This window comes from Lycorma delicatula, chromosome 4, assembly GCF_047948215.1.
Source record: "Lycorma delicatula isolate Av1 chromosome 4, ASM4794821v1, whole genome shotgun sequence".
Lineage (NCBI taxonomy): Eukaryota > Metazoa > Arthropoda > Insecta > Hemiptera > Fulgoridae > Lycorma > Lycorma delicatula.
The window spans coordinates 43,323,916-43,340,119 of NC_134458.1; the positions used below are offsets into that span (position 1 = coordinate 43,323,916).

General features: G+C 24.9%; 1 protein-coding gene across 2 annotated transcripts in view; it reads left to right on the plus strand.

Moving 5' to 3' along the window:
- The window catches only part of LOC142323323 (calcium/calmodulin-dependent protein kinase kinase 1), an 881,066-nt gene extending 865,420 nt beyond the window's left edge, over positions 1-15,646 (plus strand). For both annotated transcript variants that reach the window (XM_075362807.1, XM_075362806.1), the window contains 2 exons: positions 2,582-2,676; positions 4,253-15,646. In XM_075362807.1, the coding sequence (XP_075218922.1) occupies positions 2,582-2,676; positions 4,253-4,343 (186 nt within the window). In that variant the 3' untranslated portion in view covers positions 4,344-15,646. The remainder of the gene's footprint in view (positions 1-2,581; positions 2,677-4,252) is intronic.
- The last annotated feature ends 558 nt before the right edge of the window (positions 15,647-16,204 follow it).

Sequence of the window (16,204 nt, forward strand, 5' to 3'; positions counted from 1 at the left end):
TGAAAAATTGCTAAAATGTCAAAAATAAAATAGATATAAACTTTTTTTTTTTATAATAAATTCACTTTTTTGGCTTATACTATGCATTCTTATAGCTTAACAGTTTGGTGTCTGAAGAGGAGGCCAGGAGAGTCATTGACCACTTAATTTATAATGAAAATTGCCACAAAATAAGCTTAATCTCTATTATAGTGCATTTTTAAATTAATTTATTTTTATTTATTTAATTAATTTTTATGAGATACATCATGTCTTTGGAAACCATTCTTCCTGTTCACCACCCTTAATGATGAAGTATGTAAAATACTTACAATTTTATTCCTTGTGTTGAAGTTTCTTTGAATAGCTTATACTCTGCCTCGCGCTTTTCCTACTATGTTCTCTATAGGATTCATCTCAATGTAACATCCAGCAATAATCTGTCATCATCATAATAGTCCATTTTCCTTCATACCTCCTTTCCATTTCTTTCATGTACTGATGAAATCTCACCCATCTCTTCAGTAACGGCACCCAGATTTTCAGGAAAATAGTTCATTTGTGAATTTAGGAAGTGAACCTTGAAGCTCATGGAACAGCCTAAATTTTTGTACTTCTGTAGCATGTTCTCAATGATTTATTTAAAGTTTGGATCCTTCTTATTGCCCAGAAACTTGGTTACTACATCTTTAAAGGCTCCCCAAGCTTCTTTTTCTGCAACTTCCATTTGTTTCTCAAAATGACCATCTTTGAGAAGTTTTATAATGTCAGGACCAGTAAAGACATCCTCTTACATATTCCCATTGTGAAGAAGGACAACAACTTTGAACCTTCTTTTGGATGAATCTGTGAACAGTCTCCATTCGATACTTTCATACAGAAAGTTAAATCAAGTCAAAAGTCTATGTGCATCAGTGCAGAAGACTAATTCTCCTTCTTCTGAAAAATATGAAAGAAAATCCTTTTCTCTGTGCCTGAACCAGGAAAATGAGGTGCCAACTGCTAAGAGATTCATCTCTTTAAGCCTCAAACCAAGCAATTCTGAATTTTTTGGTCAGATGTAAGTCTCAAACCAAATCATTTAGTTCAGACTGCGAATAAAGCTCTGGTGCACAGCTACATCCGGGTTCGTACTCCTTGATGCTATCTTCATTTAAATCACTTTTGGAACCGTCTATTTCAGGTAAACGTTTTGGTGGAATTGGTAGTGGAACGTCTGGACCATGAGGAACCGAGACTGTAAAGTGGATGGCATATTTGGATAGATGATTCTTTTTTTATACGTCAAATTAAAACTATGAACACCAGTCGAACAACAGTAACAATCATTGGTGTGATTTCATGGTTCTCACCACACCACTGGAACTTCAAATCTAAATACTTCTTGTTCACTTTTTGACCACCGTCTAAGTCCTTCAACACATGTGTTTTTTTTCGAATGTAGTGGGGTGCCCAAGTTTTTTTCTTGATCTATTTTCACTCCGAAATATATGAGGTAAATTTGTCAAATAAAACTTGTAATATTTCTTTTTTGCCTTTCTACCATTAACTAACCACAAATATAACAAAAATAATCTGCAGAATCTTTTCAGCCTCTTGAAGCCATTTTGAAAATGGAAAGTTTGCTTTATGGTCTGAAAACATATTTTCCATCAACAAAAATGCGTTTAATCACAGACAACAGATCAATTTACGCATGCTGATGTTTGAAACAGCAGTGATAGTAGTGGCATGGTGCATGAGTGGCGCATAGTATAAGCCAAAAAAAATGAATATATATTAATTTATTATTAAAAAAAAAACTTTTATGTCTATTTTATAGAATCACATTTTCGCAATTTTTCAACTTTTTACAAATTTTTAAATTTGTGATTTTCAAAAAATCGTGACACAATGGAAAAAATGAAGGTTATTTTCAGATTCAGCACTAAAAAATACATAAGAATCAATTATTAAAAACTAAAAACATAACCAACGCAGACTTGGGTAATTTATTCATTATAATGCTAATTAAAAATTGTAATTTTTTATTGAATACTCAATATGTCATAGATGTCATCAACATCTAAAATTTCTTAAATCCCTAATTGTTCATTTTACTTTGCATCTTCCCCCCTACTGTTAGGATACAAGTCAGAAAGGGTGACTCATATAGTTTATTGCTATCTCTTTATCATCCAGTTTATTACCATTGGCTCAATATTTTATAATTCAATATATGTGTTACAATTATTTTTATTTAACTTAATCCATTTAGCCACTTTCTTTTTATTATTTATTGTTTAATTAAAAAAGAGATCCACATTTTTGTATTTAGTCATACTTAATTTCCAACATTATCTTTTTCTTTCAGTTTTATTTCCTGCTATATATATTTTTCTTTGTAATCATCATTCATATCCATGTATATTTTATTTTTAATTAATATTTTAGCAGCTGAAGGTAGTGTTATCACAGTATAATTTGTTTTATATCTACTAGTAATATATAATATAAGTATAGAATACATTTGTAATGATCCAGCTGATTTATTTTCTATCCTCTTTTAATTAAATATAAAAGTATTATTAAAATTTATTATAAATAAATATTTTTATTTTAGAATCCATTTTCGGGAGATTCTTCACCTGTTAGAAAATATCACCGTAATGGACGATCCCATTCAGCACCAGGTTCTTACGAATGGCAAAACAATAGGTAATAAATTTCTAATGATTCATTTTTTTCATTATTAGTTTTTTTTTAATATTTGAAATAAAATTTAAGAGTTGTTTTTAGTTATAGTGCTGACATAGAAATGATAGTTTTTATTGTAAATTTTGTGGAATGTAGTAATTATTTTTGCAAGTATTCTATAATATTATATTCTACTACTAATATATTATTTTCATTCAGATTAGATTCTAGCCAACTGAATAGCGTCCTCTAAAATAAATTTGTGAAAGAGAAGCAAACTAACAGGTCTGTAATTTTATGATCTTGTTTTATCACTGTTTCTTATAAAATTAATTTTTGGTTATTTTTTTTTAACTGTTGTACTTCAAGGAAAACATTAATTAAAGTTACTATATGTTCTCTAAAATATTTTAAAACCATGTATGATACTGTCTATACCCCAGGATTTATTTTATTTTTCAGAGGCCTCATTATTGAATTTATCAACTCTTTTGAAAGTTATTCTGTGCCTGATGGAGAATAATTTGAAAAATTAACTTCAGCAGAATTTGAATCTTTTTTGTACAACATACTTTGGTTTTGCATAACATTAATTTCAGCTTTCTGAAAACTTATGATTTATTTAGTAATATTATTCATCAAAATTTGGGTTTCATAACATAACACACAGGACATTGTATCATCATTTTGTTACAATTTAAATTTACTTATTAATGATTTTACATTTTCTTTATTACACTTTCCCCCTTGTGCATCCCAGCAATTTAGGCTAAGTATAAATTTAACTTTCAGTCAGCGCACAATACAATAATATATAAATAATAATACACAAATTTTTCAGAGTTAGTTTGGAAGAATCAAACCATGGGAAATTCATGATTTAAACACAAATTAAACAAGTTTGCTGAAAATTCAAGTTTATCTAATTAGTATTATTTAAAAACTCATCGCTAGAGTATTTGTTTTGCTAAATTTTCAATAAAATGGTTGAAGATTTAGATTGCTAGACAATTTATTAAAAATGGCATTGAAAAAAGAGCACATTTCCCTTCAATATTTACCAAACCATAGGTCTTTTCAAAGAACTTTCTTTCAAAGGTTCTATCTTTCATATCCATTAACATTGCCCAGGTCCCCAAAACATATTTAACAACCAGTCTTGCACGAATCCTATATCTTTAATTTTATACATTGGTGACCAGCCTGCTTCTAAAAACTTTACATCGTCAAAGTACACTTTTTTGCCACCTTGGTTTTTTCCTTAATCGTTTCTTTATTCTTCATATTTGCATTATTTATTACACTCCACAGTTATTTAAATTTATCACTTTCTTCAAGCATTCTATTTTCTATTACCACTTTATGGTGAGCTCTATTTGTCTGTGAGGATAGCCTCATGTATTTTGTCTTCTCATTTACTATCAGCCCACTTTTCAAGCTTGTTGGATTAGTAATCATGAAAAAATTTATCACTGCAGGTCTTAAAACCATATGTATCCTACCAAACAGTAAAATAAATTAAAAGTATAAACTTAGTTACATAAATTAATTATGAGTTAATTTTAAATCTTCATAATATGTTGATCCAATTTTTTAGGGCTCTGTCTGCAGAAAGTAGTCTGCCAGCAGTAAGAGAAAGCAGCTCTGATGTCGCTTCATCACCAAACAACAAGATTGGATCGTCTTAAGCTTAATTTAAGTTTATATATCTTGATTTTAAATTTATTCATGTTCCATGTTTTACCATAGACTGTAAATGTTTTAATGTTATTTACTAGTGTTATCTGTTTGATTGGAATAGTGCAATTTCTTTGCATAAATTTGTCATTCGATAGACCAAAGTTTTATTCTTTTTATCAGATATGATGTATATATTTAAAAAGTTTCTACTAATTATTTTATTTATTGAAACTATTATTATACATTATTTTAACATAATTTATTATTATTTTTAGGCACTGACAAATACTACTTTATATATTAGACAATTATGGAAATTATGTTTTAGGGTTTACTAATTTATAATTACTTCATATTCAATAAAAGGAATTAATTTATATATACAATGTGTAATCCAAATTTATTAATAAAAATTATTCTGGATAATTGGAATGGTTAGAGTTTATTTTTATCATACATGATTTAAATCAATGAATTTTAATAATAATTAGTCACATGCATAGTAGCTGTAATTTATAATAATCAAACAATTTTAATATATGAAATTTTTTGAAAATTGTTGTAGAGTATGAATGTTTTTTTTATTCATAATTGGAAGTGGGAATTAGGAAATCAAATTGTTATTATTTTTATAGTATCCACCCGTACTTAATATTTACAGACAAGCTCAAATAAAAAATTAATAATGTTACATTGCCTGTGATCATCAAAAATAAAATTATAGTTTCTATTATATTAATGTAATAATTTTATGATTGCATAATCCAGTACAGGTGAGATAATCATTGACTGAAATCATGTTTATTCATGAGCTGTTATAATTTTGCATTAAATAGCAATTAGTGAAATTTATATCAAGTTTTTAAATGTTAAATTTTTACTTTAGGAAAGATTATACATAATTCTTATAGCTTGTTTTACTAATTTGATTATATTTTTATTGCCAGATATAAATTATTAAATGATTTGAGTAATAATCACTTGAATCATTATCTAATGAATGACATTTTATTATTTTTATCTTACTTGCTCCATAAGTTAACTTACAAAATAATAAATATAAAAATTGTATAAGTCTTCGTTAAATTAATAATGCATTCTGAGTGAAAGATGAAAAACAACCATTTTATTAACAGTAAAATGTTACTTTCAATTAAACAATTTATTAGGCTGAAAATGGTTAGATGGTTTTATTTTAAATTGTTATTTAACACATAACTTCAAATTTATTTTTATAACAATCAAATAAATGAGTGCCACTTACATTTTTTTACTATATTTTTATTTCTCTTTTTTTTAATTAATAAACATTTTTGCAATCTGTATTCCTTTTCATAAATAAAATTACACAACCTACTTACATAAATCATATTAAACATATTTTTTTAAGGGGTTTTCCAGGAAAATTTAGATTTTGTTGCTGTTCTGCAATTGAGACAGTGCCATAATAAAGATAATAATAATAAATAAATACATATTTTTGTTTAACTGTGGTGCTCCACAATAATCTTACATTTTTAAAAATTTTATTTTGATTCTGAACTCAAATTCACATTCTTTTATAGTTTTATTACAATTTCTATATCTTCTTTCATTATTACTTACTTTTCTTTTAACTGTAAACTGAGACTTGTATTTTGATACTTTATTCCATTATATAATCTTCATCCAAACAGTTACTTTCCAAGAAAGGGCCATAAATTTATTCATTAATAATAACAGCTCCATCAAATACTCCTAACAAATTTTTTTAAAGAAAAAATACAACTGGAAGAATAAAAAAACTTGAAGGTAGCATCAAATTAATGATATTTTCTTTTAAAATTCAGTGAAATTTAATAATAATGAATGTAAGAAGACATTTGCGAATCATAAGAAAGTATCATATTCAAACTTCTTTTAAGTTAATTTTCTCCTTTAATTCTTTCTGATAAAAGAAACAGAAATGTTATAACTTTTATAATTGTAGTAAAATATAAAATTATTACTGAAAGGTATTATTTAAGTAAATTCCAAAGTTTATTTATACCATTTCATTTCAGTTTTTTCTTACCATGTCTCAGTTCTTAAAGGGTAAAAATCCAATTTTTCCTTATTATACCAACACTGAGTAAGTCCCTGTTGTTTTAAATAACTTTCTTTGTTCAGTTATCGGGGAATTATAAACAATATAATACCTGCTGTTTTAAAACCTTTGCCATTATCTATTGGTTTTTTACAGGCCAGTCAATTTATTATTAATACTACTTAAAACTTTCTACTCAGTTTTATTTAAATTGATATTTGCTTACTTACCAGTTCTTTTTATATTCTTTATTGTTTATTAAAATAGTTTAATATTAGAATTATTGTTAAGGTATGTGAAATATAAATAGTCATAAACATTTAGGCTACATTACCTTTTTTCATAAAGAATCTGTGATGGACTTTCTCTAAAATTTTTTTTGTTTTGTTTCAAAAACTGCTAAAAATAATAAATAAGAAAATCATATTTAAATTTGTTAGTTTAGTATCAATTACACTGATTATGAAGTCCTTTTATTATTTATGAATTATACTAATGTAGATATGCTACAAGACCAGCCGATGTGATGTTATAAAAGATGCTTACATTATGTTGTTAAAACATGATCGTATGAGATTTCTTAATTATTTATTTTTTAAGTGTTGAAATTGGTCATTTTTTTAACATATATTTTGTTAGCAAACGAACATAACTTGTCAATTATTTAATAACACAGTAGCAAGATCAAGTCTGAAAACTAACCTCCCAGTTAGATTCATTCAACAAAGTCTGATTTAATTTCTGATACCAAAGTGTTCAATATTTAATTTATCAATGACTAATGACTTTTTATTTTTATTTATGTGTTGTACAAAATGTCAAATGTGTTGGTAAATACCTCATCAGCTTAGTTTTTATTTCTTTATGTTCAATTTATTAAAAATATTATTTCTTCCTAATGTTATGTTTTTATTCTTAAATTTAAGTAAAACATATCATTTTATTAAATATCTCTTGATAGTTCTTAAACCTAACATTTATTTGTGCCGTACAATCCCATAAACTTCACATAAGCAGCTCTAGGATGACATCAAATTTCCAAAATATTAGGTATAAGAGGGTTGTTAAAAATGTTATAAACAAGACATTAATCAAAAATTTCATCAAAAACCAAAATATAACTTGAAACACTAAAATGAACAACCTCAAAACTGTAATAATATACTGTAAAAATATGGGATCTTTATCATTACACATTATAGTATTCATTTATATTTTATTTGTTTTGTTTTGATCTTTTGCTTGTTTTTTTTTTTCAATTTAATTGGCTTCAACTATTGCAATTACATGCTTATAAATGCCAATGACATTCAGTGAAACTATTCTCCCTACCCATCAGTATTGTTTAAATTTAGTGCTGTACCAGTAACAAGTCCGTTAAACATAGTTTAAATCTGCTATTCATACACATCACAAAGTAGATTAATCACGTAAATATATATTTTTGATCAGAAGGAAATGTCAGAAAAATGATTGTTAATTAATATGAAATAACAATTGAATGATAATTTGTAAAAACACTGGGGAAACTGGAAAAATAATTCTAAAAGTTCTTTTAATATTGTTAATAATTACAGAAAAAAATTAATAGAAAATTCTATTAATTTTTCAACCCAATGTTACTCTTTTTTCAATAAAATAGATATATTTGCTTCATTTGCAATGTAAATGAATAAAAATAATAATAATATTAAATAATAAATTAAAGAGTATTTATATATTATTATAGTATTCCATCAATTAAAATTCTTATAAATTTATATTCAAGTCCCAGCAGCTCTAGATTGTTAGAATTCTATTGTAGGTAAGTTTTTAAGTTAATCTTTAATTCATTTTCTTGTATTTTTACTTAGTTTTTAAAAGTGTTTTTTTAAAAATATAATTAGATTATAAAGAGATATTTACTTAAATACAACCTCTATACATTGGCTGACCTTATGTTTTATCTACTTAGTAAATCAATTTAATGCGATTTATTAGTAATTAAGAATGATAATATTTAAAAGGCTAAATAAAATTATTTACTATTCATAAAAGTGGTATTATTTTTTAAATTGTGTCATAATAATAATAATAATAATACAAAATTACATCCTATTTTTTCTACCAATTTGTTTTATATCTGGCATTTCAAGTAATATTTTAATGTTGTTTTTTTTTTTTTTTATAATTTAGTACTTCATCCTTTTCTAATTTTGTTTATTAATTAATAATTCTGTATTCACTAAATTGTATTTTATTACTGTTTATAAATATATGTAAATGTATCATTGTCATTTTAAATATTTCATACAAATTTTTAAATTGTGCTTATGTATTACAAGTATTATCTAATTAGAAATTTGAATTTTAATGTTATTTATAAAATATAATGCATGCTTAAGGCATCTTTTTTGAGCAGCTTCTCTTTTTCTCTCTCCAACCCTTCTCTTTCTTGGTTTTCATAAATTTGCACTTGTTATTTGTAATTAGTGTTATTACAATTATTATAAGAACTATGTCATTAATATTAACTACTTATTAATTAATGTGATCCATATAATTACTAATCTTTTTTATACTCTGCACAAATTTTTAATACTTATTTATTAATATATTGGACTAATAATTGTAAGTTTTACAATGAATTTGTGTGAACCAATTACAGTTTTGTGAATTTTTATTTCAAAAGCAGTCCACTGATTAAGAAAATATTTCAGACAAATGTTTTTGTTTTACAAGAGAAAATAAGTGTTTAAACAAGCTTTGGTCTTCAGAGTTATTTCAATCAATGTAAGTTAGTTTTTAAGTAGCATGTATTTTATTAATTGCATATTATCCTGAGCAAAAAAAGAATTAAATTTTTATTAAAAAGAAGCTAGACTCTGTTTTTAAAGTTATTAAATAAACACCATTGTTGAACTAGAAATGCATCTGAGATTGAGGGAATACATACATACAAATTTTTGTCTGTGAATACAGATGTACACATAACTAAGATACAAAAATGAAATAATTAAAATAAAATTAGCAGTAATTGATAATAAATAATAACTTTAATTAAGTGGAATAACAGTTTATTAAAATAAAATTGTGTCAAATAAATTCTACAAAAAAACAGTACAAACTAATTAATTAATATAATAACAAATCACATTAACTAGTTTCTTTCATTTAACACTAAACTTATTATTTATAATCAACAATGAATTTGTAAATTTGTTCAGCAATATCAATAATGAACTTACTGAAGAGTAAATTTAATTATTTAATTGCTCATTGTTAATCAATTTAAGTAAAATTTATTTGATGTAAGTTTTTCTTACCTTACTGTTATTTGAACTAATTTAAGAAATGTTTATTTATTTATGGTCAAATTCTTTGTAATTTATGTAATTTGATTTCTTTGCTTCCATATGCTTTTATACTTACTTTACTATATACCCTTACCAACAACTATGTATGCACAAGCATACCAATTAAAAAAATGATTGCAATTACTTAAATATTTATAAAAGTAGAAATTAAATTTAAAAATATACATTTTATTTTATATCATTTATCCTTAAAAAAAAAAAATTCTGAAGTATTTTCCTAAATAATGTACTTTGTTTTTATGAGATAAAAATTTATAGTGGTTCACTCAATATATATATATGCATATATATAATACAACATATTTGTAGTAAGCTACTGAATTCATTTTGGATTTATATATTAATATTTAATTACATTTATGTATAAAAAAGCTATTGTGATAAAATAACTGGACCAAGTGGTAATTTATTACTATTTCATATTATTATGATTACTTTATAATAATAATAATTATTATAATTATTACTATCATTAAATAATTATAGAGTTACCTAGAATGGCTAATATTTATTGTACTTACCATTTTGTTTCATAAGGGTGAAATTCATATTGTATCTATACTCATGTTATGTTATATAAGTAAAGCCTAAAAATATACATTTATATGTATAGTTCTTAAATGCTGATTTTTCTAATCAGAATTGGGTTTTAGAACTCAATACATTAGTATTGAAAGTTTTATTAATAATTTTGATATATAAAAAATGGAATATTAATGTGCAGCTTTTGCAGTCTGGTCTCGTTAATTCTAGGTAGTGGTGGATCAGAAGAACAGTGTGATAGTTGCATGCTTTCCTTTCAGCTTAGGATTGATATAATAGAGTTAACATCTCACTAAAAAATAGTATTATTATTATACACATTAATTTTAAATTTACCTTAAAAAGGGTAATTTAAACTACTATACAAAACATTTGGCATGAACACTATGTTTTGAATAGTAATTAACAGCCTTAAATTATTTACCGGCCAAAAATTTTGCTGTGAATTTTGTCTGTCTTTTGCTGTTACAAATATTTTTATCTTTGATTTTTCTCAAATTTTTCCAATCGTAAGGTTACAAAAAATGTATATATGTAACCCTTATCCTTAATTCCCATTACCTGCAATTTATTTCCACTCAAAAATTAAAAATTCAAAAATAAACAATTTATTAATTATTAATTAATTTTTAAATTAAATAAATTAAATTTATTAATTATTAATTAATTAATTAATTATTATTAATTATTAATTTAAAATTGTATAATTTTTAATATATACTCAATTCCTCATAAACACCAATGGATTATTTTATTTTCTACTAATTTACAGAATATAGTGAAAATTATTTTGTAAGGAAATTAACAACAAAAAAAAGAATCAATGTATTTACAAATCTTTAGCTCAATATTTTTAAAGGTTTTCTTAAGTCAGGTGCAGGAAATTTTACAGCCCCAAATTTATGGAGAGGATGAATCAAGAAATGAACGAAATACTGTTTAAGGTTTGATGATGTGCATTGTTAATGATGTTGATAATTCTGAAACTATAGTAATGGTTACATCCAGTTAAGCCATTATCAAAACATACTTTTATCATGTGCAAAAAGTTGTGATGATTTTTTATCACATTATTAATCATAAATTTATAAGGAAAAAGTTACTAAATTCTTTTTGTGAGAAACCTGATTGGTTTCTGTTAGTTTAAAAATAATTCTTTTGGTTACCAATAGGTAATTTACATATACAAAACCATGACAGCTTTTTCAAATTTAGTATACTGCTAGATTAAATATCCAACATTGCTATTAGTATTTTCTGGTAGCTATTGATTGCTATAATACATTTTCTGGGGAAAATTTGCTAATATGCTTAGTAATTAACTATTTTAAATGCAAGTATATATTAAAACATATAGTTCTTATATTCTGATAATTAAAATAAAACACTGATAATTTGTAAAAACACTGTGGGGACTGAAAAAAAGTGGTACTAAAAATTCTTTTAATATTGTTAGTTATAACAGATTCAAATTTCAAGTAATTTTTCAACTTTTAAAAGATATTTTCAATAAAAACAATTATCATCTACTATTGATTGATCAGTCACTTGTTCTAAATAAATTTTAAGCAATTCAGCTTCTGTAACCATTTCTATAGACCGAGAAATGACCATTGGCCATTTAAAAAAGTCATATTATGAACCACAGTTTTATCAAAATTACCAGATACAAGTACAAATGCTGATCTCTGTGATAGTGTGGTAGAATCTCAGCCTATTATCTGGAGGTCCTGGGTTCGAATCTCGATTAGGCATGACATTTTTCATACACTACAAAATTTTGATTTTCATTTTCCTATGCACAATTTTAAAGCTTAACTTGTGTGGTGAATTAATCCATCGAGCCAAAAAAAAGAAATAATTATTTATTTTGGTTTGTTAATTCAGCATCCTTATTTATATTCCCTCATGATTTAACAACAAAAAAAATTCTTTAAATTTTCAGACATAACAAATTTATGCATATTACATGAATATTGACTATATTCTCATGTAATGTGAATGCTTCTTATGAAAATTCTACTCATAGGGATTATTAGTTGAACAACTAAATTATAAACAAAAGATTAAATGAATAGATAGAAAGAATTACTTTCTAATTATACAATTAAGTCAGTTAAATTTTATTTTACACACTGCTTTATAAATTTCATAAGAAACTCCATTATTATGATTAATAATTATAAATACATACTACTATTAGTGAAAGGAATCAAGGAAAATTTTTCAATTAAAAACAATTGTATACAGTTTTTCATTATTGAAACAAAGGTAACTTTTTTATACCTGTTAATGCAGTTGTTTTTTAATATATATGGAAAAGATTGTAAAACAATTTGCTGGCAGCTTCTATTTAATGTTCCTGTATTTTATGTGCTTTTAAAAAATTATGATTACTTTTCATAAGGTTGACAAGGTAAACAGAACACTGTTCTAAGGTAACTTTGTTGTAGTAACTTCTATTTAAAAAAGTATACTCTCTAATACTTTAAAAGAATTCCCAGGTTTTAAAACCAGTTTTACAAATGTTAAAAGTATTTTAATTAAAGTATTTAACAATTTTATTTTATTTATTTACAATTTTATTTAAATTTAAAGTATTTAATTATGTTTAAAGTATTTTAACATATACAATTAATCATCAACCTTAATTTATTTCTGACTTTATTAATTTTGATGTGCCCCTCGTTAGTGGTTTTGCAAATATTGAAACAATATTCTGTTTCTCTCCATGTCTGTACATTATGTCATTTTTTATAGTTGGCAAAATTCTCTCATGCAGATAAATAAGGTCATGAAAGTTCTCAAAGTAGACATATTCTTCAAATATCCCTATACAAAACACCAAAAAGTATATTGTCTTTACTTTCCATTCGCCATCTAACTGCCCTTCTCTTCCAACCAGACATTATAAATTAAATGTTAATGAGTGCAGCATGGATACAGTTACTCTAATGGGATGGAACACAGTCTTGCTGGAAAAAATAATTCCATCTATCCATGTACTTGTATTATCTGGAAATATTGTCTCCTAAAAACAAACATTATGAGTTTAAGAAGTTTTGATTGTTTCCAAATTATCCTTTGATGTAAGTGGCCTTCTTCCTGGTGATTTTGCATTTAAAACACTTTCTGTTTTTTTATGTTTTAGACGGTGAATAATCTTATTTGAACTATTTTACTGTTATATCCATGGTGGAAGTTTTGATAAACAGTAAGGAGAGATTTAATTTCAATGAACCAATTTATACACATAATGTATAAATTCTTTTTTACTGTCTCTTCCAAGCTGTTGCATAATTTTCACTTAACAGTTCATGTGGGATTTATATGATAAAAACACACAATGTGTGTACATGAATGTGCAAAGAGAATATGCAGTTTAATATGAATTGTTAATACATGAGTCCCTTTTATAAATATTCTTTATGTAACAGCATGAACTATAAAATCACAATTATTCATTCCAGTACATGAAAGAAAACAGCCACAATAATATTTCACAAATAATTTTCAGAATTTAAAATTCTATTATCAAATGCGTGAAATCTTTTTAAACAAAGTAATAAATAACTATTTGTTACAACAGAAATAAAAAAAAAATCAGCTTATAACAGATTGCAAATACTGTACAACATTATATATTTACTAATATATGGGTATTAATCATATACAAATTATTGTTATGTAAAATTTTAGTTCTTGACATGATAGTGTTTAATACATTTATTAAAGTTATAATGTTTAATGAAAGTTAATAATTTAGTTAATTTTTTCATAATCTTTTAACCTAATAATAATAATATTATCATGAATTTTACAATTGTTGCAGCTAAATCATTTATGATCTTTGTTTATTTAAAATCAAAAATAAAACAATATATATTCGCAGGAATGAGTTGATAAAATTAAAAAAATATATATATATCTATTTTCTAGTTGATCTTCTAGGTCAGTTCTTAGCAAGGGACTGGCATATTTCTCCATCCATCTCATTTTCCTTTTTAAAATACATGTTAACATATGCCTAATACTGTAATAAAAAAAAAATAATAAATTTAAAAATTATTCTATTTTAGGTAATTTACATATTATATATTATGTTTATTAATATCAATATTATTATATAAATTATACAATTTTCTTCCTAAGACAAAATTTATATTATTAGTAATTTAATAATTAATGAATTTTGTAAAACTAGAAAAATGTATGTGGTAAATAATTCATTGACATAAATAAGTTATTTCATTATTTGCTGTTGGTGGTGGTAGTGATGAGAAAATTGTAGATAAATTTTTTCATTTTGTTTTTTTACTAATTGTGAAGCATAATATAATGACTGGGAACCCTGTTAATTGATACAACTTTATTTTGTATTTAATTTATAATTGAGAAGATTTATTTTGAACCAGATTAATATAATTATTATAGATGATAATGAAAAAGAAGATGCAGAGCAAAACCATCCCTAGGAATATTTTTATTATTTCTAGCACTATTACTTATTTAAACTAATTCTTTAATGTTTGCAATCTGGCTATCTGTTGCTAAAATTAAAAACTTTTTTTTATTAACTTTCTGCTATGTTTGGTTATTTATTTCATAGCTTTTAAACTTAATTAATGTAACTGTTTACCTACATACATAATAAATGTGCTAATATGCATATTGTCTTTATATTTGTTGCAGTTGTATATACACAGTTAATGTTTGTATTTTTGTTTAATATTGATGTTTCATAAAAATGTTTATCTCAGTAAAAATACATTCTTGAAAAAATAACCACACGAAACTTTCATGTTTGTTTGCTCACATTATTTACCTTTAAATAGTTACACTATATATCCAAAAAATATAACATTTCTTTTATTATAAATATTTGTAATTCATGGTTCTTAATTAATTACAGTGTTTATATGTTATATATGTGCAAAAAAAATTTGTTAAGTGTTAATTCAACTATTAAATGTGCATATTTTACAGAATTTTATTCTGATTTATGTCAATGTTTCTATTAACACAAATTTTAGCATTTGTTTAAATACTTTAACTACATTGATGTAGTATATTTGTTCCTACCATTATATATTACATAACTATGTAAAACAAAACATTAAATGTTTCATTGACGTCATTTTTGTAATAATTGTCGGAGTGTTAATATAATTATTATTATGCTGCTTTTTCACATTCCATTATGATTTCTTAAAAATTTATTTTGAATTTTTTTACCTCATTTATTTTGTTGATTTTCCTTTCTTAGTTATATCGTTATAAAACTACAGTGCATTTCTGTGAGCTTCCAGGAATTGAAATTAAATATAAGTAATTAGGAAAATTAAAATGATTGTTGTTTTTTAATGCTTACCTTTTATCTATCCTAATCTATCGGTAACAAGGTAAATCTAGAAGTTAATGAGGAGTTGTAAAGTAATTAACAGAAAATTTTATTTTTCATATTTTGGTTTTTAATCTTTATTAGGTCAACTTTTTTTTGTGGGATCATGCATAATTAAATTTTAGTTTATTTTTTCTACAAGCAGATTGTTATAAACTGGGCATAATGTACTCTGACATGTTAGAGAACTTTTGTTTCTGCAGATTGAAAATATGGAGGACCTAATTTTCCAACAAGATGGAGCCCTCTACATCTGGAGAAGATGTGCAGACTATGCTCAACAATAAATGAGCATAGTCTCACTGCCTATCTGCCTTCTGAACCAGAAGGCCAGATAGGCAGAAAAGCTCCGATCACTTGGCCACCACAAAGTCCCGATTTGACATAAATAGATTTCTTCCTTTGGGTCTATGTAAAAGACGTCATACACCAAGTAAAAATTCAGTCACTTAACTGCATGCACCATAGAATAACAGCAGCCATGAAAGTGATTCCTATAGACAT